The following is a 24,946-nucleotide window of genomic DNA, read 5'->3' as shown; positions in this document are numbered from 1 at the left end:
CATGACTAACAGGAAGAAGATTCCCCAACTGCTTCTGCTAATTAGCGTAATCTGGTATGCTACAGTGCTTTAACAACCCTCCTGATGACTAACATAAATAGCTTTCCTTTGGTCATTTCCCTTCTGGTTCCCTCTGTGGAGATGGAGAACATATGGTCACCATGTGACAGTTCAGTTTTGTGTTCAGCTAAACAAAGTTGTAAGTTGTTTCCTCTACCCTGGCCTTCACTCCAGAGCCCATCATATGTTCTCCAGAATGCTAGTAGTATGTGCATAATAAGAATTCCCTCAGGAGCTGGGAAATGGGATCCTTAACCAGTGCTACACTTCAGAGATAAAGTTAGGAATGTGTGCATATGTGTGTGCATGTGTACATGCATAGTTATGTATATGTGTATGTGCATGTATGTTTATGCGTGGGTGTATGTGTGACTATAACTGAGAGTATGTGCTCATATATGTGGGGGGTGTGTATCTGTGTGTGTGTGAGCACACATGTGCATTTTTATGTGTTATTGGAGATTGATGTAGGAATCTTGAGTCAGTGTTTAAAATTTCATCGTTGTTTTATGTAATTTGGTTTTGGTCAGATGTTCCTACTCTGGTGATAAAATTAAACTTCATGATACAGAAAGATATCTTCAGAGTTGATAAGATAGGTAAAACGTATTCTTACCTTCTACTTTAAAACAAACTCTGGGTTTTGTGATATTTTTATTTGTAAGGTAATTAGAATAATGTGAATTTACTAGAAAATAAAATGAAGTTTCCAATTATCAAGGACTGTTAATATTCAGAATGACTTAAATTGGGTAAAAATTCCCACTAAAAAGTTTTTAAATTATTGTATTTATTTATTCATTTATTTATTTATTTATTTATTTATGTATTTATTTATTTATTTATTTGAGATGATACAGCATGCCATGTATGTAAAGACCAGACAACTTGTGAGAGTTTTGTTTTTCTACCATGTGGGTCCTAGGGTCAAACTCAGGTCACAAAATATTTGGCTGCCAACATCTTTACTCATTAGGTTATATTGCCAGACTCCTTTTATGTAGCCACAGAAAATGAGCAAATGGCTCTCAGTAAAAGAGAGAGGGAAAAAAAAACCTTAAAAATTGTTAAGTAGTTGACAAAAATGACAAGCCATCACCATTTTCATTGTGATTAACAGGAGGATAGGTCTCAAGTAGTATTTTAATATAAAGTTGTCTGTCCTTTTAATAGGTTCATTTCTTATGGAAACAAAAAAAAATCTGACAATTTAAATCTGTTAAAATTGCCAAACTTAAAGTTTGATTTGTATTGGTTGGTGTGTTGACAGTTGAAAAAGAAGAATTATAAAGCTAATAATTAATTTTGGCTTTTTTCCTTTTAGAGTCACGTCTGCTAATTCTAACTGCTAAAGTTCCAACTCAACAATCTTTCTCCTATTGAAGTTACCTGGCATGCACACTTGAAGGAAATATGTATTCTGCCTCCTTCCCTGGTGTTTACTTCCACCACTTAGTTTAGTAAAGTCCCAAATATGATCAGAGATCACTGTTAAAACTATTTGCTAAAGATATAATGAGAAACAGTGACCTCTCTGTGCCTGTCTGTGTACTAAGTCACAAATCACCAGCTATCTCCTATTTCTTTGAAACTTTTTGCAAATACATGAAAGAGATGAGCCTTGTTCCGGGGTTTTGTTGTTTTGTTTATATTTTATTTTATCTTTTGAGAGTGAGGGCTCTGGTCTGTAGTGTTGCTTTCACCTTGGTTGGCCATAGTGTCTCCTTTCCTGCTTTCAGCCTTGAGCTGTCCTCACCAGCTGATGTGAAATTTCAGGAATGGGAATGGGGTTCTGTCCTTGGAATCTGTGACCAAAAGGAAGACCAGAGAGTATCTGAGGTATCCAGAGCTGGTGTGTAGGAACAGGCAATTCTTACAGTTCACACTTCCCCAGGGAGGTGACGCTGGAGACATTGTCTTGTCCACTTCAGCTGTGCTCAGGTGTTGAGAGAAGAATGAGAACAAGGAGGAGAAGGAAGGTGGGAGAAAAGGATGACTGCTATTCTGTTTAAGAGACAGGGCTCATGTATCCTGGGCTGGCCTCGAACTCACTGTATAGCTGAGGATGCATCTCTGGAATGCCTGGGTTACAGACTTTTGTTACCATCCCTGGCTTATGTTGTGTTAGATATTGAACCTAGGGCTTCCTGCATGCTAGGCATGTGCTCTACTAACCACAGGCATAGCTCCAGCCTGGCATCAGGGTTTGGTTGTCAGCTCACAGGGTGTGGTCACTACAAACTTCTAAAGCTTTTCTCACCTTCTGTTTTCTCTTTTCTTACCTTCTCTCTTCTTTCCTTCCTTCCTTCTCTCTCTCTCTCTCTCTCTCTCTCTCTCTCTCTCTCTCTCTCTCTCTTTCTTTCTCATTTTAGTAGATTTATGCAATTTAGTCTTTCATCGTTTTCATCCTTCTTTTAAAAGTCTATTTGTTATCTATCTAGCATCTATCTATCTATCTATCTATCTATCAATCAAACATCAGTGAAGATATCTGGAGAGATGGCTCAGCAGTTAAGGATGGTCACAACTTTATCAGAGTATTGGAGTTTGAGACCCATAACCCATATCCTGTGGGTTATAAATGCCTGTAACTCTAGCTCCAAGGGATCTCACACCCCCATATGACCTCTGTGGTTACCTGAACACACACACATGCACACACACACACACACACACACACACACACACACACACACATTTTTTAAGTTAAAAAAATGCAGTTAATGAAAGAAAATCAGAGCTAGGCAAGAGCATTTTACAATGTAAGTTGGGACCATGTCCTCTGTCTGTGGTACTGAAGATTAAATGAGATACGGGCTTTTTAGAAAGTTTCTAGAAGTTGTTCCCAATGTTTCTCAGGTACTAGTCAGATGAACATATCTTTCTAAGGGATTGGAAACTGTGCTCTCTATTCTTGGTACCCATTTGTCCAAGTACAAGTCAGAGGGTCTGTTACTGTGAAAAATGATAGCCGTCAAAAGAGATTTTAATGAAGCCAGTTTTAAGGAGGAGAGCTAATTCTGAGCTAGTAGTAGTCAGGGATGTGCAGTGTCCAAAACTTCAGGGTGCTCTCTCTAACACACGCTCTCTCTCTAACACACACACACACACACACACACACACACACACACACACACACACACACATACACACGCACACACTCATTTCTTTTAAATACTGCAACTAAGCAGTACACTATTGTTGGTGTTATGATTTAATGGGGGCTGCACCACCATGATAAATATGGTGGTTGTTCATTTCCAAGAACCTCGAAGTCTTACTTTTTAGGTTGGAATCCTGGTAATTCACTGTTTCTTACCCATAAATATTACCGAGTGGTCTGTCATAGGAAAGTATATAGACTGATTCAACGAGCTTGCAGGTCACATGAAGGCCATCCTTTACCTTATCTCAAAGTCATAAAGATAATATACATCAAAGATCTTATGTGTTTGATGTTAAGGCCAGTTTATCCCTTAGGTTTCACTCTCTGGATCTCTCCTCTTGTCCCCTTTATATGTCACTCTTCTGAACTTTGGGTGAGAGGCTTTATATTCACTGACCCCTCTTGTCCTTTCGACTCCTGACTGACCAGCACATTGTTGCCCTGGGTCTTCCAAAGCTGCAGGAGAGGAATTTTAACCATCTGAACTAGACTCCTGACAGGGCACCACACTACTGCTCTGGGTACTCCACGGCTGCAGAATGGGTATTGTGACCATCTGAACTGCAGTAGGCTTCCTGACACTCAAGACAAGGTTTGATTAATAAGAAGGAATTAGAGAGTGCAATTTCAATTTTTAAAATTTTTATTAGATATTTTCTTCATTTACATTTCAAATGCTATCCCAAAAGTCCCCCATACCGACCCCCTGTCCTGCTTGCTCCCCAACCCACCTCTCATGCTTACTGGCCCTGGCATTCCCTTGTACTGGGGCATATAATCTTTGTAAGACCAAGGGCTTCTCCTCCCATTGATGGCCAACTAGGCCATCCTCTGCTACATGTGCAACTAGAGACACAAACTCTGGGGGGGGGGTGGTACTGATTAGTTCATATTCTTGTTTCTCCCATAGGGTTGCAGACCCCTTTAGCTCCTTGGGTACTTTCTCTAGCTCCTTCATTGGGGGCCCTGTGTTCCATCCAATAAATGACTGTGAGCATCTACGTCTGTATTTGCCAAGCATTAGCATAGCCTCACAAGAGATAGCTATATCAGGGTCCTGTCAGCAAAATCTTGCTGGCATATGCAATAGTGTCTGGGTTTGGTGGTTGTTTGTGGGATGGATCCCCGGGTGGGGCAGTTTCTGGATGGTCCTTCCTTCCGTCCCAGCTCTGAACGTTGTCTCTATAACTCCTTCCATGGGTATTTGTTCCATCTTCTAAGAGGGATCGTAGTGTCCACACTTTGCTCTTCCTTCTTCTTGAGTTTCATGTGTTTGGCAAATTGTATCTTGGGCATTCTAAGTTTCTGTTCTAATATCCACTTATCAGTGAGTGCATATCTAATGACTTCTTTTGTGATTGGGTTACCTCACTCAGGATGATATCCTCCAGATCCATCCATTTGCCCAAGAATTTCATAAATTCATTATTTTTAATAGCTGAGTAGTATTCCATTGTGTATATTACCAAATTTTCTGTATCCAATCCTTTGTTGAGGAACATCTGGGTTCTTTCCAGCTTCTGGTTACTATAAATGAGGCTGCTATGAACATAGTGGAACATGTGTCCTTATTAACAGTTGGAACATCTTCTGAATATATGTCCAGGAGAGGTATTACTGGATCTTCTGGTAGTGCTATGTCCAGTTTTCTGAGAAACCACCAGATTGATTTCCAGAGTAGTTGTACCAGCTTGCAATTCCACCAGCAATGGAGGAGTGTTCCTCTTTCTCCACATCCTAGCCAGCATCTGCTGTCACCTGAATTTTTGATATTAGCCATTCTGACTGGTGTGAGGTGGAATCCCAGAGTTGTTTTGATTTGCATTTCCCTGAGGATTAAGGGTGTTGAACTTTTTTTCAGGTGCTTCTCAGCCATTCGGTATTCCTCAGTTGAGAATTCTTTGTTTAGCTCTCTACCCCATTTTCAATAGGGTTATTTGATTTTTTGTAGTCCAGCTTCTTGTGTTCTTTGTATATATTGGATATTAATCCCCATTGGATTCAGAATTGATAGAGATCCTTTCCCAATATGTTGGTAGCCTTTTTGTCTTATTGACTGTCTTTTGCCTTATAGAAGCTTTGCAATTTTATGGGGTCCGATTTGTCTATTGATCTTACAGCACAAGCCATTGCTGTTCTGTTCAGGAATTTTTCCCCTGTACCCATGTCTTCAAGGCTTTTCCACAGTTTCTCCGCTATAAGTTTCAGTGTCTCTGGTTTTATGTGGAGTTCCATGATCCACTTAGACTTGAGCTTTGTACAAGGAGATAAGAATGGATCAATTCATATTCTTCTACATTATAACTGCCAGTTGAGCCAGTACCATTTGTTGAAAATGCTCTCTTTTTTCCCACTACATGGTTTTAGCTCCTTTGTCAAAGATCAAGTGACCATAGGTGTTTGGGTTCATTTCTGGGTCTTCAATTATATTCCATTGATCTACCTGTCTGTCGCTGTACTAGTACCATGCAGTTTTTACCACAATTGCTCTGTAGTACAGCTTGAGGTCAGGCATGGTGATTATCCCAGAGGTTCTTTTATTGTTGTGAATAGTTTTTGTTATCCTAGGATTTTTGATACTCCAGATGAATTTGCAAATTGGCCTTTCTAACTCTGTGAAGAATTGAGTTGGAATTTTGAAAGGGATTGCATAGAATCTGTAGATTGCTTTAGGCAAGATAGCCATTTTTACTATATTAATCTTACCAATCCCTGAGCATGGGAGATCTTTCCATCTTCTGAGATCTTCTTCAATTTCTTTCTTCAGAGACTTGAAGTTCTTATCCTTCAGACCTTTCACTTCCTTAGAGTCACACCAAGGTATTTTATATTATTTGTGACTATTGTGAAGGGTCTTATTGCCCTAATTTCTTTCTCAGCCTGTTTATCCTTTGTGAAGAAAAAGGCTACTGAGTTGTTTGAGTTAATTTTATATCCAGTTATTTCACTGAAGCTGTTTATCAGGTTTAGGAGTTCTTTGTTGGAATTTTTAGGGTCACTCACATATACTATCATATCATCTGCAAATACTGATATTTTGACTTCTTCCTTTCCAATTTGTATTCCCTTGATCTCTTTTTGTTGTTGAATTGCTCTGGCTAGGACTTCAAGTAGTATATTGAATAGGTAGGGAGAAAGTCGCCAGCTTTGTCTAGTCCCTGAATTTAGTGGGATTGCTTCAAGCTTCTCTCCATTTAATTTGATGGTGGCTACTGGTTTGGTGTATATTGCTTTTATTATGTTTAGGTATGGTCCTTGAATTCCTGATCTTTCCAAGACTTTTATCATGAATGGGTGTTGAATTTTGTCAAATACTTTCTGAGCAACTAAAGAGATGATCATGTGGTTTTTGTGTTTGAGTTTGTTTATGTAGTGGAATAGTTTGATAGATTTCTGTCTACTTAACCTTCCCTGGGATGAAACCTACTTGACCATGATGGATGATCATTTTGGTGTGTTTTTTTATTTGGTTTGAGAGAATTTTATTGAGTATTTTTGCATTGATATTCATAAGGGAAATTGGTCTGAAATTCTCTTTCTTTGTTGGGTTTTTGTGTGGCTTAGGTATCAGAGTAATTGTGGCATCATAGAATAAATTCGGTAGAGTACCTTCTGTTTCTCCATTATGGAATAGTCTGAGGAGAATTGGAATTCGATCTTCTTTGAATGTGTGATAGAACGCTGCACTAAACCCATCTCGTCCTGTGCTTTCTTTGGTTGGGAGACTATAAACGACTAATTTTTTTTTTCTTTATGCAACTGTTTAGATCACTAATCTGATCCTGGTTCAACTTTGGTAGCTTGTATCTGTCTAGAAAATTGTCCATTTCATCCAGCTTTTCCCATTTTGTTGAGTATAGCTTTTTGGAGTAGGATCTGATGATGTTTTGGATTTGCTCAGGATCTGTTGTTATGTCTTCCTTTTCATTTCTGATTTTGTTAATTAGGATACTGTCCCTGTGCCCTCTAGTTAGTATAAGGATTTATCTATCGTGTTGATTTTTTTTTTCAAAAAACCAACTCCTGGTTTGGTTAATTATTTGTATTGTTTGTTTTGTTTCCACTTGGTTGATTTCAGCCCTGAGTTTGATTATTTCCTTCAGTCTACTCCTCTTGGGTGAATTTGCTTTCTTTTGTTCTAAAGCTTTTAGGTGTGCTGTCAGGCAGCTAGTGTATGCTCTCTCTCTAGTTTCTTTTTGGTGGCAATCAGAGCTATGACTTTTCCTCTTAGGACTGCCTTCATTGTGTCCCATAAGTTTGGGTATGTTGTGGCTTCATTTTCATTAAACTCTAAGCAGTCTTTAATGTCTTTCTTTATTTCTTCCTTGACCAAGATATCATAGAATGTTGTTCAGCTTCCATGTGAATGTTGACTTTCTATTCTTGATGTTGTTATTTAAAATTAACCTTAGCCCATGGTGATCTGATAGAATGCATGGGATAATTTCAATATTTTTGTATCTGTTGAGGCCTGTTTTGTGACCAATTATATGTTCAGTTTTGGAGAATGTATCATGAGGCGCTGAGAAGAAGATATATCCTTTTGTTTTACGACAAAATGTTCTATAGATATCTGTTAAATCCATTTGTTTCATAACTTCTGTTAGTTTCAATGAGTCTCTGTTTAGTTTTTGTTTCTAGGATCTGTCCACTCATGAGAGTGGGGTGTTGAAGTCTCTCACTGTTATTGTGTGAGGTGCAATATGTGCTTTGAGCTTTACTATAGTTTCTTTAATGAATGTGGATGCCCATGTATTTGGAGCATACATATTCAGAATTGAGAGTTCATCTTGGAAGATTTTACCTTTGATGAGTATGAAGTGCCCCTCCTTGTCTTTTTTGATAACTATGGTTTAGAAGTCGATTTTATTTGATATTAAAATTGCCACTCCAGCTTGTTTCTTCAGACCATTTGCTTGGAAAATTGCTTTCCAGCCTTTCATTCTGAGGTAGTGTCTGTCCATGTCCATGAGGTAGGTTTTCTGTATGCAGTAAAATGTTGGGTCCTGTTCATGTAGCCAGTCCATTTGTCTATGTCTTTTTATTGGGGAATTGAGTCCATTAACATCAAGAGATATTAAGGAATAGTAATTGTTGCTTCCTGTTATTTTTGTTTTTAGAGTTGGAATTCTGTTCTTGCAGCTATCTTCTTTTATGTTTGTTGAAGGATTACTTTCTTATTTTTTTCTGGGGCATAGTTTCCCTCCTTGTGTTGATGTTTTCCTTTTATTATCCTTTGAAGGGCTGGATTCATGGAAAGATATTTTGTGCATTTTGTTTTGTCATGGAATACTTTGGTTTCTCCATCTATGACAATTGAGAGTTTTGCTAGCTATTTTAGCCTGGGCTGGCATTTGTTTTCTCTTAGGGTCCATCCAGGATCTTCTGTCTTTCATAGTCTCTGGTGAAAAGTCTGGTGTAATTCTAATAGGTCTACCTTTATATGGTTGTTGACCTTTTTCCCTTATTGCTTTTAATATTTTATCTTTATTTAGTGTACTTGTTGTTTTTATTATTATGTGTCGGGAGGAATTTCTTTTCTGGTCCAGTCTATTTGTAGTTCTGTAGGTTTCTTGTATGTTCATTGTCATCTCTTTATTAAGGTTAGGGAAGTTTTCTTCTATAATTTTGTGGAAGATATTTACTGGCCCTTTAAGTTGAAAGTCCTCATGCTCATCTATACCTACTATCCTTTGTTTTGGTCTTCTAATTGTGTCCTGGTTTTCCTGGATGTTTTGAGTTAGGATCTTTTTTGCATTTTGCATTTTTTTTTTGATTGTTGTTTCCATGTTCTCTATGGAATCTTCTGCACCTGAGATTCTCTCTTCCATCTCTTGTATTCTGTTGTTGATGCTCGCATCTATGGTTCCTGATTTCTTTCCTAGGATTTCTATCTCCAGAGTTGTCTCCCTTTGCGTATTCTTATTGTTTCTACTTTTATTTTTAGATCTTGGATGGTTTTGTTCAATTCCATCACCTGTTTGTTTGTGTTTTCCTTTAATTTTTAAAGGAATTTTTATATTTCCTCTTTAAGGACTTCTACCTGTTTTGCAGTGTTTTCCTGGGATTCTTTAAGGGATTTTTTGTGCTTCCTCTTTAAGGACCTCTACCTGTTTAGCAGTATTCTCCTGTATTTCTTTAAGTGAGTTATTAATGCCTTAAAATCCTCTACCAGCATCATGAGATATGGTTTTAAACCCGAATCTTGCTTTTTGGGTGTGTTGGGGTATCCAGGACTTGCTGTGCTGGGAGTACTGGGTTTTGATGATGCTGAGTGCTCTTGGTTTCTCTTAGTAAGATTCTTACATTTCCCTCTTGCCATTTGGAAATCTCTGCTGTTAGATGTTTTAGCTGTCTCTGGCTCGAGCTTGTTCCTTCTGTGATTCTGTTAGCCTCTGTCAGCACTCCTGGGAGTTCAACTCTCTCCTGAGTCCCATTGATCAGAGCACTCTTTGCAGGCAAGCTCTTCTCTTGGAAGGACAGTGCACAGAGGTTTGGAGTTTAGCTCCACCTCCTGGCTGAAGGTGAAGGCAGGAAGAGACTGTCCAAGAAGTTCTGTGGCTTCTGCAGCCCATGTGCTCTCCTGCTTGGACTGGTCTCTGAGAGGCATGGGATGCAAAATGGATTATCACCTGAGTCCCGGGGTCAGAGTCCTCCCTGGAGGCTGTCTTCTGGCAGGGAAGTTGCCCAGAGGTCTGAGTCTCAGCTCCTCCTCCTGGCTGAAGATGAAGGCCCGAAGGGACCTTGTTCAAGAAGCTCTGCTGCTTCTGTAGCTTGCACACTCTCCTGTACAGACTGATCTTTGAGAGACCCAGGATACAAGATGGTGCTCTCACCTGAGTCCCAGGGTCAGAGCCTTCCCTGGAGGCCGATTTTCCTCTGGTGGGGATGGGGCCCAGAGGTCTGGGTCTCAGCTCTGCCTCCTGGCTGAAGAAGATGTAGACCAGAAGGGACCCTATATAAGAAGCTGTGTTGCTTCTGTGGCCCACGTGCTCTCCTAAGGGGACTGGTCTCCGAGAGACCTGGGATATAAGATGGTGCTCTCACCTGAGTCTGGTGAGAGCCCTCCCTGGAGGCTGATTATCCTCTGGTGGGGAAGGTGCTCAGAGGTCTGGGTCTCAGCTCTGCCTCCTGGCTGAGTCCTGGAGTCAGAGCCCTCCCTGGAGGCTGACTCTCCTCTGGAGGAAAAGGTGAGCAGACATCTGGGCAAGAGTGCTATCTGCTGCTGCTCACCAAGGTACAGGGGCTTTCTAAGGAGTGAATGAGAAGTGTTGTATTTTCTGAGCCCCTGGATACTTCCTCCTGCTACAGTGGCTACTTTGGTCATGAACCCTTGTGCTGGCTATCCTTCCTGTTTCACATTCACTTTCCTTCCATTTTATTGCCTAAGATCTACATCAAAATCCCTCACACTTACAAGCATGCACACACACACACACACACACAGGACATTCACATACAAACATGTGCTCACCACACATATACACATGCACACACATGTGAACCTGCAGGCACAAACATGTACATGTACACACATACACATATACATATACAAACACTCACACACACACACACACACACACATACACACACAAAGCTTTAGCAGGAACTTTGCCCCCAATCTCTGATTCTAGGAGATTTTATGTAAAACAGCTTTAAAATTAATACAATATAAAATTTGACTTCTGCCTGCTAGTGCCTGTCCCTCAGGACTAGAGGAGAATACCTTCCTGAGTTCCAATCACAAATAGTTCCTATCTCAAGCATACTATTTAACTTTTGTCACACTACTATATTGCACCAGGTTTATCTATTTCAGTGATCTGCAAACAAAGGGAAAATTTAATGCTTAGGGTAGAAAAGAAGTTTGGGTAACTTTAATAGGGGCATCTCAGAATTCAGTTGCCCAGAGTTATTTTCAAAATGTCCTGTTTGGAATATAGAGTTACAAAACGGTAATTTTATTTATAACATTGTGTCAGAGCCCATCATATCATAGCCCATTCATATTGCCCTCCTCCTGATGCTTGGCTCACAAAGGCCAAGCAGAGATGAGAGACCAACCCTCCTACCTGCTCTGGAGCCCTCTCTGCCAGAAGGCCTCAAACTTCAGAACTCCTTGCACCATGGCTTTCCCTCCTCTGATCCCTTTCCTCCCTCCATCTCCTTTTGTTGCTCTTCTTTCCCCTCCCCATTGTGCCCTCTCTCATTCTTCCTCTGACCTGCCTTTACCCTACATTTTTCTGGAAGAAAGAAGAGCTTCTGTGGTTTATTTGCTGCAGTGTGTGTGTGTGTGTGTGTGTGTGTGTGTGTGTGTGTGTGTGCAAATAGCCCGGGTTGTCTGTTGATTACCCACAGTGCTTCTACTGACACCTGACCTTGCTCTGGTTACTATGATAGTATCAGCTCACAAAGTAAAATTTTGGCAAGCTTACCTTTTAGCGTAGGCAAATTGTTTCTCTCCAATTTTACGAAAGATTTGTTCCCCTCTTAATCTTTTAGTCATGGTCACCTCAGAGTATAGGTATCAGATATAAAATAACATGGTAAAGAGGTCGAAGTTAATGAGAAGAGAGCACACTGGGTACAATGCTTGCTGTGTAAGTGTCAGTATTGGAGTTTAGGTTTGTAAAAAACATCCAAACACCAGGTGGGCACAAGAACCCACAGTAATTCCAATGCCGGAAATACAGAGAGTGGGGGTCAAGCTGACTAGCAAGAGTAAATATACTTATGAGCTTGGCGCTAAAGAGAAAGACCCTGCTTTGATGAACAAAAGTCACTTGAAGTCTATCTCTGGCCTCCATGCACATACATGATATGTATACATATTTATGCATAAGATACAGGCAGAGAAGTGGGGGAAAGGCTAAAGTTAATGATTTATAAAAGGTGTACTGATGAACAAGATGTCAGCTTGTTCTTTAAAAATCACTTAGAGCTTGTTTCTGAGGGCAGGTCTGTCTGGGATGCTTATGACAACCCTTCCCTCTAAAATGGAATGTGCCCATTCAGTTCCAGAAGAAGGAGAAGACCAGAGTCTTCTATATTAGCATTCACATTTCTTCATATTTATTTATTCACTTATTTACTTTGTGTATGTTTGTGATGCATGTATGCTACAAGTGTGTAGGCTATCAGAGAACAAGTGGTGAGCATCAGGTCTCCCCTTCCACCACGTGGGTCCTGGGCATCAACACTAGGTCGTCATCTGGGTAGCAAACATCTTTACTTACTGAGTAATCTTGCCAGCCAATGTCATTCAATTCTCTAGTGTTTGGCAACATCTAATAATTATAATGTGAACATCTTACGAATTCCTTTAGTATTCTCTGTTTGTTAATGAGCCTGAACATCTCTTCTCATCCTTATTACACTTTGGGTTTTCTGTTCTCTGTGCTGAGTCTGCTTTCATGTCTGTATTATCTGTGTCTATTTTTGTATCCTTCTTTCTCATGTATAGGATGCCTTGTATGTCCAAATATGAGATTGTTTTGTTATGTTGAATATCATTTACTCATGGTGATGTCATTGGGAAAGGGGCAATATGGGGGATGAGAATGTTGCAACTACTCAGGAATGTCTGTCTGTTGGCATTCTGGGGTGGGGAAGTTGGTGGGGAATGGACTGATGAGATAGGAAATCACAGAGACATCCATCCACTGGAAGGGTATTGTTATACAAGCTACACAGAGGCTCCCAATCAATAGGATGTCTACATGGGGGATGCCTTGGGCCCAGGAACCTTGTGAAGCACATGTTACAAAGAAGAGACTCTCTGTCCTTTTATAAGATACAAACTCCAGCATTACAAAAAGCTAGACAGATGATACAGGCCTGCAATCTCAGCCTTCTAGAGGCTGAAGCAGGAGGATGATGAGTTCAAGTTCATTCTCAAATGGATAGCAAAGTTAAGGCCAATGGGATATAGGAGATCTTGTCTCAACAAAACAACAACCAAAGCCGAGGGAGAATCCTACCTGGAGGTGGCTGTTGGTGCTGTCTTGATTGTGCCTATGTGCCAATGTCTACCATGGTGATTATTTGTACGTACACTCAGGGTCTGGAGAGAGGGCTCAGTTCTTAAGATCAATCCTTGGTCTTGCAGAGGACTCAGGTTTAACTCACAGCATCTACCTGGCATGTAACCTCTGTAACTTCAGTTTCAGGGGATATGACTCCTCTTTTGGTCTCCATGGATATCAGGCATGTGTGTGCTGTGTAGGCAAACATGCAGGCAAAAAACACACAGAGAGAAAATAGAAAACAATAAAATAAAACAAGGCCCTTATTTTAAAGTAGAACTGTGCCTGTTGATATTCTTCACACCATCATCCTCAGTACTAACCTGGTGCTGATATCTCAAAGCATGTAGCTCTTAGGATGTAGACAATGGAGTCACTATAGTGATGACATAATTAGTTACAGGGTAAATTTTGTAGTGGCCTGAGTGGCAATTGCAACAATGAAATAATCTTCAGAATTAATCCTAAGTGTACATTCTACTTGTAAAAGAAGTTTAAAATATTTATTCCTTATTTAAAAATAAGGAATTTTTGAGCTGTAATTTAATGTTTGCCAATATTGCTATTTGAATAGGTGTTTGTAGTAGTGTTCTATAGAAAATAATGTAACCAATATGATAGATAACTCTGGAGGCTGAGGAAGGGCTCTTGGTACCTAGAATATATAGAGAGTTCTGGGCTAGTCTGGGATGCAATATGAGACTCTGTCTCAGACTCACTCCTTTTTTTTTCCCCATTTTTTATTAGGTATTTAGCTCATTTACATTTCCAATGCTATACCAAAAGTCCCCCATACCCACCCACCCCCACTCCCCTACCCACCCACTCCCCCTTTTTGGCCCTGGCGTTCCCCTGTACTGGGGCATATAAAGTTTGCAAGTCCAATGGGCCTCTCTTTCCAGTGATGGCCGACTAGGCCATCTTTTGATACATATGCAGCTAGAGTCAAGAGCTCCGGGGTACTGGTTAGTCCATAATATTGTTCCACCTATAGGGTTGCAGATCCCTTTAGCTTCTTGGGTACTTTCTCTAGCTCCTCCATTGGGAGCCCTGTGATCCATCCATTAGCTGACTGTGAGCATCCACTTCTGTGTTTGCTAGGCCCCAGCATAGTCTCACAAGAGACAGCTACATCTGGGTCCTTTCAATAAAATCTTGCTAGTGTATGCAATGGTGTCAGCGTTTGGATGTTGATTATGGGGTAGATCCCTGGATATGGCAGTCTCTACATGGTCCATCCTTTCATCTCAGCTCCAAACTTTGTCTCTGTAACTCCTTCCATGGATGTTTTGTTCCCAATTCTAAGGAGGTGCATAGTGTCCAGACTCACTCCTTATCCAACCCAACAAAATGAGAAAATATGCTGAGGTATGATTAGAAAATTTCGATTTGAATTATCTAAGTGTAGTGGGATCGTTTTGTCATAATTGCTTTTCTATTGCTATGATAAGATACCAAGACCAAGGCAAGTTATAGAGGAAAGATTTTCTTTGGTGCTTACAATTTTAGAGTGTGAGACCATGGCCATTATTGTGTAAAGTATGCCCACAGGTATAGATGAGAGGGGGGAGGGGAACAGCACCAGGAATGTCACAAGTCTTTTGAAACCTCACAGCTTCCCCTATTGACACAGCTCCCTCAACAAACCTAATCCTTCTCAAACAGTTCCACCAACTGGGCTACTGGGTATTAACACTTTGAGTTTATGAGGTCCATTCTCATTTAAACTACCACACTGTTCTTCCAAGTATTCTCTTGTACCCACAGCAGGTTTTGAGTTAGCACTGTTTTAGTAGTAGTGTGTTTTAATCTTTTCTCATACACGATATGCCTAAGATTTTGTAACTATTAGATTTTTGTAATAAATAATCACTCCAATAGTGAAGTTGACACTTGGAATTTGAGTTGCCATGGCTCCCCTAGCCCTATGTAAAGTAAAGGTGTGGTCCAGCCACAGTGACACAGCCATTATAGATCTCTGCAGAGTCCATGCTCTGTGCTTTGAGAAGGAGTCAGGTTACCAGCCATGCTAATAGCTGCCACTTTTAGTTGTTATGTGGTCTCAGAACTGAATCAGTACTTTGGACTACTTTATTTGTGTCTGTTGTTTTGTAGCTTTCCACACACACACACACACATGTCTGCCTCAGCCAAGGTGCTAACACAATCCAGCTTACACAGTACTTCACCTAAGTCTGCAGCATCCTGTCAATAGCCCTTTCCACAACCACGTCTCTGTTCATGAAGTCATTGGCTTTTTTTAAATGGTGACCTAGTACAAAAGCGGTCTTCAGGAAAGGGTCATGATGATAGGTAGGTTTTTGTTTTTTTTAATCTTTTTGTTACACAAAGAAGACAATGGCCATGTGATCAAATACATATAAAGGTTCATGGATCATTTTTTTTCCCTCTGTGACACTGGTTTCAGAGAAAATTCTAGTTGTACAAGACATAAGAGTTAGTTTCTGGAATCATCCTCATGCAAGACCTGTATCACATGAGTACTGTATCGTAGCAGTAGGGTAGTGTGAATTACTATTTTTGGTTTTCTAGAACTTACTTTGTACATTATAGCCTCCTTTATGTCTTCTCATTTTTTGTCTTAGCTCTTGGGCCAGGAAGAACTCAAAACTTGCTTCTAGAATGGCTTTCTGTGTTGCCAGACGGGTTGATGTATTAGCATCAAATTAACATTTCCCAAAATGTCACCAAATGCTAAGGGGAAACAGAGATGCAAGTGTCCTTCCAGCAGCTGCACCCTCTTCCTGAACCCAGTTCCTTCGGTGCCTAGCATGGGAAGCCCCTTTGCCAGCCTGACTGTCCCTGTGTAGCTGCTCACAAACAGATATTAGGTGTCTTGTATCCAAGTTAAACAGTTATGGGTTGTTTGAAGAATGATCCCCTGGGTCTTGTGTACCAGTTGACTGAGCAGTTAGAATATATGTACAGTCAAGGTGCCTACCGGTACCAAACAAAATTTCATTTGCTCATTAAACATCTGCTGTTCCCTCATGCCAGCATGGAAGCAGAATTCTCTCTGATAGAGGACATGAAAATACAGTTTGTTTTAGAGCCAAATATGAGTGCCCATGGCTGAGAAATACTGATTGAAATGACTGCATCCTCTTCCCATTTTGAAGCTTGGGATTGTCTGGTCTTTGGAGGAACGTCTTTTTCACATCCTGTGTTATGTGCGTTCATCATCCTTTTTCAATGGAATTTTCATTGTGTTTCTTATGATAATGCTATATGTTCTCCTGAAGTAGTAAGTATATGTAGAGATGATGTTTTTTTTTTGTTTTTTTTTTTTTTTGTTTTTTTTTTTGAGACAGGCTCTTGCCTCGTTCACCACTTCCTTTTCTCCTCCCTTCTTTGCAGATGTAATCCCTGGCTGTACAGATATTCAGTGTGTATCTCAGGACTTCAGAGTCACCTAAAGCTCAGCTCAGGTGTCTAATTGTTTAGGCAGTACTTCTCCATTCAACTGAGTCTGCCCAAATCCTGCACTTAGGAATAGGTCCAGTGCCATCCCAGCAGCACCTTGCTTCCTCGTGACTTTATGCACATGCCAGAGCAAGGCCTAGTGCACACTAGCCACAGGACATCTTCTTTAGACAGGCTGGACTCTCAGAGTCTTAGTCAGGGTTTCTATTGCTGTCATGAAACAACCATGACCATAAAGCAAGTTGGGGAGAAAATGATTTGTTTGGTTTACACTTCTACATTGCTGTTCATCATTGGAACAAGTCAGAACAGGAGCTTAAGCAGGACCAGGAGGCAGGTGCTGATACAAAGGCTATGGAGGGGTGCTGTGTACTGGCTTGCTTCCCATGGCTTGCTCAGCCTGCTTTCTTATAGAATCCAGGACTATCAGCCCATGAATGGCACCACCCACAGTGGGCTGGGCCCTTCCTCATTGATCACTAATTGAGAAAATGTCTTAAAGCCTGATCTTAATGAGGCACTTCCTCAACCGAGGCTCCTTTTTTCTGATGACTCTAGCTTGTGTCAAGTTGACACAAAACTGGTTCACAAAACCAGTCACTCCAAGTGATGGAAGCCAGAGGTAGGCATTTAAACAAACCATGAAATTCTTGCCCATGAAAAGCTTTATCTGGTCAAGGCTGCAGCTTGAAAAACACTAAAATAGCCAAGGTAGTTTAAGCATGCAATTGTTGTACATGACCTCATAAATGGAGCAGGATTCCCTGGTTCATACAGGGCCTGGGGTTAGTGAAGATGAGTCCAGATGTGCCCACTCTTGTCAGGATTTCCTTATACTTCCAAGGAAGCAATGTTCTTCACTGTCTTCATGAAGGGTCATCCTGTTTCCAGGTTCTGCCACCCCCACCTAGAAGAAGAGAAGAAAAGAATAGAAAAGGAAAAAAGAAAAGAAGTCAAGAGAAGAGAAAAGAAAAGGGTTTAGGAGTAAAAAAATGCCAGCTATTAAAGTTACATCCAGAGAATGTGATACAGATGTCACTAATCTTCTATTTGTTTCGGTTTAAATTTTATTTAATTATTTGAAACTACAAAAATCTAAACATCTTTCTTGTCTGTAAAAACGAATTATTCAAAACACCAAAACTTGGATGTAAGTGTCACCTAGCCACCCTCTATACTGCACTGAGGAAATTCTTTCTAGTCTTTTCTGAAGGGTGTATTCTCTTCCTTGTTTAGTGGTGATCAGTCACCTGCACTATAGGAAGTGACAGGGAATTGCTAGAACTTGTTTCAGACTGGACTGGTCTTCATAGCAAGTTTCAGGCTGAAATACAACTGAGGATGAAGGAAAGGATGGAAACAAAGGGAAAAGAAAGAAAGAGAAACCATGGGAGGATGGGAAAGGAAGGGGGAAGAGAGACATACAAAAGGGGGAGCTACAGAGTCAGACAACTTTTCTTGGTGAAAAAGATGATTTTGTGAAGAGTTATGTGGGTGACTTCTAAACTGGTGATGTGTTTACTGATCTGAATTACCAAAATCTTTAAAAAATTAGACATTTACATCTTGGTCACATTAACGATATGATGTAGACAGTGTCCTATCTATTAAATTAAGGTTTTGACCTCGTGAGTTTGACCCCTTGGTGAGGATGATGAGGATGGTGAATGTGGAGAAACGAAGGCCTCTTTGATGCTTTGATCTGAATCTCTTTTGTTCAAATTGCTGTACCCTAGGATGGAAAGAAGAAATTTGACAAAGAGAGTGAAAAATACTATTCTATTCTGGATAAACATCTGAACTTATCAGCTAAGAAAAAGGAGTCTCATTTGCAAGAGGTAAGCATGCACATTAAGTCATGTGACATCAAAATTCCCAGGCGGGATGTATCTCCACCTGTAACTTTTTAAATGGCAGTGGCGATGGAGAGTTGGGCGAGTTTACACTGTGTGGCAGTCAGTACTGACAGTTCTTTGTGTAAGATAAGTGTTTTCTTCAGCAATGAGAAAGCCTGAAACAAGTGTTTTTTGTTTGTTTTTTTTTGTTTGTTTTTTTTTGTTATTTTTGTTTTTCTTTTTCTTCTTGGGCATATTTTAAAAAGACAGGATCAATCTAGTTCATACTGTAGTCTTTACATTAAAGTTGAAATGATGGTCACATTGTTTCTTAAGGCTTTGCTCCAGCAAGGGGAAGGACAGGGACAGACAACTGCATGTTCTGAAATCTCAATGGCTTTACATCAATTATTTCAAGGACATTTACTGCTGTATGCCTGCTAGCAATTTTTATATTCTCTTGTTCTGAATATGCTAGATTTTGTACTTGCTATTGGTAATGGAGTAACTGTACATAGCACTGTCAAGGGCAGCTCTGACAGGGTGGAGCAGTGCAGCACTAGTCTCAGGAAAAGGAGTTCATTCAGGTCAGGGTGGGGGTGTACATACCAATTCTGTTGCCATTGGCATGTCAGGGCAGCATAACTGTGGAGCACACTCATGACCCAGAATGTGTGTAGCAGAGGGTGCTGATGAGCACAATCCTCACCCATGAGATTGTAGATAGTGGGAGGTGCTGTGGAGCAAAATCCTGACAGTCCCCTCTCCCCCAGAACATATCTAGCACATGGTTCTGTCAGTGCAGGACAGTATTGATGTCTCCTTCTGCTCTGGGCCTTAGAACCTGCTTATGTGGTTATCCACTGCAGCCCCCTTTTCCCATCTCTGTGTTTGCAGATTGCACAGGGGAGGATCTCAGACATGTCTCCCAGGAAAGCCACCTCCCTTAATGAACTGCTTTCCAAGTTCACTCTGCATCTCTGCTCTCCTCATTCCTCCCATCTCCCACTACCAAGTCTAGCCACGATGGCTGCTTGACACTTAGAGGCTGAAGGGTTTAGCCCAGTGTCAGAAAAGGACCTGGAAGGTCCTGTTGGTCCATATGCTCACATTCTCCTTGAGGATGTCCAGTGTCTTAGTTTAAAGCTACTAGGACCTAGAGATCTGGCTCAGCAATCAGATGCTCTTTGCTGAGGACCTGGATTCAGTTCCCAGCTCCCATATCTGGTAGCTCACAGTCACGTACAAGTCTAGTTATCTCAGAGGGTCTGACAGCTTCTTCTGACTTCTGTGGGCATTGCATACACATGGTGCGCATAAATTTATGCAGAAACACTATACTTTCACAGAAAATTAAAAATACAAATAGTAATTTAAAAGGATGATTAGTATTAGGAAGTTTGTTTTACTTGATGTTTTATAAGAGTTCATTTAAATCTCTGCCTTCTACCATTAGTTAACTGCAATACAAACTTTCTTGATTATATGGTTGTGCAATTGTGGAAGCTTGAGGCCAAAATGAAACAGGAGACCACCTGACATTAATCTGAACTAGGCTCTCTCTTAAACTGGGCTCATTTCTTAGACATGTCTAACGTTATAAGACTTGGCTCTATGTCCTGTAATTTAGGATTGTCTGTCTATTACAAATATTTGAACTCCCTCATGTCTTCTTGTCCACTGCACTGGAATTAACTTTGGAGAGAAATGTTTGTAGTATGGACATAGATGTAGTTATATGGTAGAAGCCTTTACAGAGTGTCATCAGTGAGCCACAACAAGGGCCTGCCATGGCAGGAGGCATAACCTGAAAGTTCAGGATCTTTAGACATAAGGATCATGCTTACTGAGATGGTACCTATATCTTCTTCAGGAACCAGTAACTGTTCCTCAAATTCAAGCCCGTTACAGGATTTCTCTAGTCTACCTGACAGCTTAGCTTGGAATTGATACTGTCCTTGTTAGTGGCTGTCAATGCCTTAGGCTTGAGAATAGCAGGTATTATTCGGGGCTCAGTATGTAACTGGAGATGGAAAGGGATTGCGGTGTTAGCCATGATATTCAGTACCACTCTCTAATATGCAAGCACACACAGGTTGCAGTTAGAAAGGCTGGCCCATAGCACAACACAACAGAAGTTGGATTAAAGGCACTCCTTAGGGGTGCATGGTATGGGTTAGGAAGAGTGTGGATTGGAGCCTTTCCTGCTGCTCCTCTAGGAATCAGACCCATCGGTGAGTGAAGTCACCACACTGTCTTTAGTTCTGTGATATGGTATTAAATGTCACCTGCTTCTTTCCAGGGCAGTATCAGGCTTACTAACCTGCTCTCAAAAGGACACCCCTGTCTGCTCACCTGCAGAGCTGCCTCATTACTCATTTTTCTTGGAAAATTAGGGGCTGACACTGCATGAAATGGTCAGTTTGTCTTGACCGAGATCCAAAGCCACCAACTAAAACAGCCATTGGAGTAAGTAATGAGAGAGCTAGAGTCAAACCCATCAAGACCACAGGCTAGAATAAAAAATAACATTTGATATGTGAATGAGAAATTTTTTTCCAGGATGAGAGAAAGAGAGAGAGAGAGAGAGAGAGAGAGAGAGAGAGAGAGGTTGTAAAGGAAAAACAGAAGATCATGAGCACATAAAAATATTGATATTAAAAGATATTAAGCAAAATTAAATGATAAAGTGTTGGGGAGTTTATACCGCATAACTCAGGAGTTTCTAATACTCATATAAGAAGCACTTGCAAATCAATGAAAAGCCAGCTAAGGATGCAAGAGGGAGGCGATTAATGAAGACATGTAAACTATATTGTTTTCATGTCCCATGTTCTAAATAATGCAAACTAATAAGATGTTTTCAGTAAAAGAAAAATCTGTCGTTAACAAAGACATGAGAATTGTGGAGTGCTCTTTTCCTTCTCTCTCTCTCTCTCTCTCTCTCTATATATATATATATATATATATATATATATTGGTTTTTTTTTTTTTTTTTTTTTTGCTAGACTCTCACTAGGCAGCCCTGGCTATCCTAGAGCTCAAACCTATCCACTTGCTTCTGCCTCCTCGATGTTGCACTTGAAGGCCTGCACCTCCTCCCTAGCCTCTGGTCATGCTCTGTTTTCCTCATATGACATAAAAATATTGACTATTATTTATGTAACTTGAGCGATTATTTCCACAGATTTAAAATGTGCCAGATAGTTTACAGAATTTTTTTTTAATTATTTTTATTAGGTATTTAGAGTTTGCCCTGCAGAAATGATGAGAGATGAACTCATGGAGTGTGTAACTCATATAGACAGCAAACATCTACAGTACCAACAGTTATAGACATACCTGGTACAATTAAACCACATAGTCTCAAATGGTATGGCTGTTGGAATTGCTTCTGTGTTTGGAACTGGGAAGATGTGGCAGAGGATAATGCATTTGCTACGCATTGTATACACAAGTATGAGGACCTGTGTTTGGGTCCTTGGACTCTTGAGTTAGAAGCTAGGAGTTACAAACCTGTAACTCTAGTGCTTTTTGGGTGGAGTCCAACTGACTCTAGGGTTAGTGCCATAGAGGTCACTAAGAATAGGAGCTGCAGGTTTGGTGAGAGACAATGTCTCAAAATCAATCTAAGAAGACACTTGATATTGACCTGTGGCCTCCACGTACACACACAAAGCCAAGTGCACACCCCCAACTGCAACCCTTAACTTCTTCGATGACCTGTTCATGCTGGTATTCTTTCTTGGGTGAATGGAATCCATACTCCGTTGTTTCCTCTGTTTTCCAATCACCCCACACCTATCAACTTACCATTGTTTATGGAAGTGAACCAGCTACTTTGGCTATGACCACAAAAGTCATCTTACATGCAAGCTGGCCCCCTGATTAATCCATTTATTGTGCAGTCCCCTTATAGAAATCTTCTGGTTCCTTGCACTATCTATAGGATGTGGTCTGTACTCACTCTGTTGTTTCTACCATAACTGCCCCTGTACATCATGCCAAAGCAGATATTTTGTAACCACCCTTTTGATCAGTCTGGTTGTATCTTCTGGGACTGGGGCGATGGCTCAATGTCTAAGAACACTTAACTGCTCTTATAGGGGACTCAGATTTGGTTCCCAACACTTACATAGTATTCCATAACTGTCTGTCATTCCAGTTCCAGGGTATCCAACAGCCTTTGACCTCTCTGGATGTGTGAATGCATGCAGTGAGCCATACATTCATTCAGGCCTACACATAAATAGATAAACACATTTTAGACACAATTTCTGATTCTTATTCTTTCCGATTCTCTGTGTCTCTGTCTGTCTTTCCCTCCCTTCTCAACAGGCTTTTGCAGTGTACTCCTGGCAGAATGTGCTATACAGCTCATTTCTGGTTTTGTTTGTTTGTTTGTTTGTTCGCAGTCTTCTCATATACTTTCACTAACTCTAAACTCTAAACTTTTTTTCCAACTCCACCACCCATATTTTTTTCTGGACGGCTCATGCTTCACCAGATATTCTCTGAGGCCTCTCCATACTTCACACCAAGGCAGCACACTGCTATTCAGGAGGACTTAAAGCGACTAAGGAACCATGTTGTTTTCTTATGGAACTCATCCATTTTTAAATCCAAGTCCCTTCTGCCCCCTAAGCAACAGGAACACCTGCTGCTCAGATATTATGGCTGCTGCTGTTCATTGTTTGCTTTAAAACTATTCCACTTGGAAGTTGAATTATGCTCTTGTTTCACTTAGTCATAAAACGGAGACAACATTTGTTGCTAGTATTATAGACAAAGTCTGTTTTTTAATTAAATTTATTTACTTATTCACTTTACATCCCAATATCATCCCCCTCTCCTTCCAGTATGCCCTCATGTAGATCCTAACCATAGTCTCCCCTTGCCTTCTCTTCAGACAGGCAACAGATTCAGGGACAGCCCTCAGTCCAGTTACTGGCGATCCCACATGAAGTCCAACCTGCACATTTGCTACATATGTTTGATGGACTTAGGTCTAGCCCATGCTCTTTGGTTGGTAGTTCAGTCTCTGATAGCCCCCAAGACTCCAGGTTATTTGACTTTGCTGATCTTCCTGAGAAATCCCTGTCTTCTTTGGGTCCCTACATCCTTCCCCCAACTTTTCCACAAGACTTGTTGAGCTCCATCTAATATTTGACTGTGGGTCTCTGCATCTGTTTCTGTCAGCTGCTGGGTGGAGCCTCTCAGAAGACAATTATGCTAGGTTCCTGTCTGGAAAAATAACAGAATATCACAAATAGTGTCAGAGATTGGTTCTTTTTCTTTCTTTCTTTCTTTCTTTCTTTCTTTCTTTCTTTCTTTCTTTCTTTCTTTCTTTCTTCCTTCCTTCCTTCCTTCCTTCCTTCCTTCCTTCCTTCCTTCCTTTCTTTCTTTCTTTCTTCCTTTCTTGAGTTATATTTTCTTTTTCTATTTTTTTATTAGGTATTTATTTCATTTACATATCCAATGCTATCCCAAAAGTCCCCCACACGCTCCCCCACCAACTCCCCCACCCACCCACTCCCACTTCTTGGCCCTGGCATTCCCCTGTCCTGAGGCAGATAAAGTTTGCATGACCAATGGGCCTCTCTTTCCACTGATGGCCGACTAGGCCATGTTCTGATACATATACAGCTAGAGACACGAGCTCTGGGGAGTACTGGGTAGTTCATATTGTTGTTCCACCTATAGGGTTGCAGATCCCTTTAGTTCCTTGGTTACTTTCTCTAGCTCCTCCATTGGGGGCCCTGTGATCCATCCAATAGCTGACTGTGAGCATCCACTTCTGTGTTTGCTAGGCCCCAGCATAGTCTCACAAGAGAGAGCTATATCTGGTTCCTTTCAACAAAATCTTGCTAGTGTATGCAATGGTGTCAGCATTTGGAAGCTGATTATAGGATGGATCCCCGGATATGGCAGCCTCTAGATCCTTTCGTCTCAGCTCCAAACTGTGTCTCTGTAACTCCTTCCATGGGTGTTTTGTTCCCAATTCTAAGAAAAGGCAAAGTGTCCACACTTTGGTCTTCCTTCTTATTGAGTTTCATGTGTTTAGCAAATTATATCTTATATCTTGGGTATTCTAAGTTTCTGGGCTAATATCCACTTATCAGTGAGTACATATTGTGTGAGTTCTTTTGTGATTGGGTAACCTCACTCAGGACCCTCCAGGTCCATCTATTTGCCTAGGAATTTCGTAAATTCATTCTTTTTAATAGCTGAGTAGTACTCCATTGTGTAAATGTACCACAATTTCTATATCTGTTATTCTGTTAAGGGGCACCTGGGTTCTTTCCACCTTCTGGCTATTATAAATAAGGCTGCTATGAACATAGTGGATAGCATAGGTATCCTTCTTACCAGTTGGAACATCTTCAGGATATATGCCCAGGAGAGGAATTTCGTGA

General features: G+C 40.7%; 1 protein-coding gene across 9 annotated transcripts in view; it reads left to right on the top strand.

Annotated features, from left to right (window-relative positions):
- Positions 1-24,946, top strand: part of Arhgap42 (Rho GTPase activating protein 42) — a 246,521-nt gene that overhangs the window by 145,586 nt on the left and 75,989 nt on the right. For 7 of the 9 annotated variants that reach the window (NM_001372564.1, NM_001372563.1, NM_001372565.1 and 4 more), the window contains one exon: positions 18,432-18,533. The exons of the other annotated variants lie outside the window; for them this stretch is intronic. In NM_001372564.1, the coding sequence (NP_001359493.1) occupies positions 18,432-18,533 (102 nt within the window). The remainder of the gene's footprint in view (positions 1-18,431; positions 18,534-24,946) is intronic. 9 annotated transcript variants of the gene reach the window in all.

The sequence above is a fragment of the Mus musculus genome, chromosome 9 (genome assembly GCF_000001635.26).
Source record: "Mus musculus strain C57BL/6J chromosome 9, GRCm38.p6 C57BL/6J".
NCBI classification, from domain to species: Eukaryota; Metazoa; Chordata; class Mammalia; order Rodentia; family Muridae; genus Mus; species Mus musculus.
This window is presented reverse-complemented; position numbering and strand designations above follow the sequence as displayed.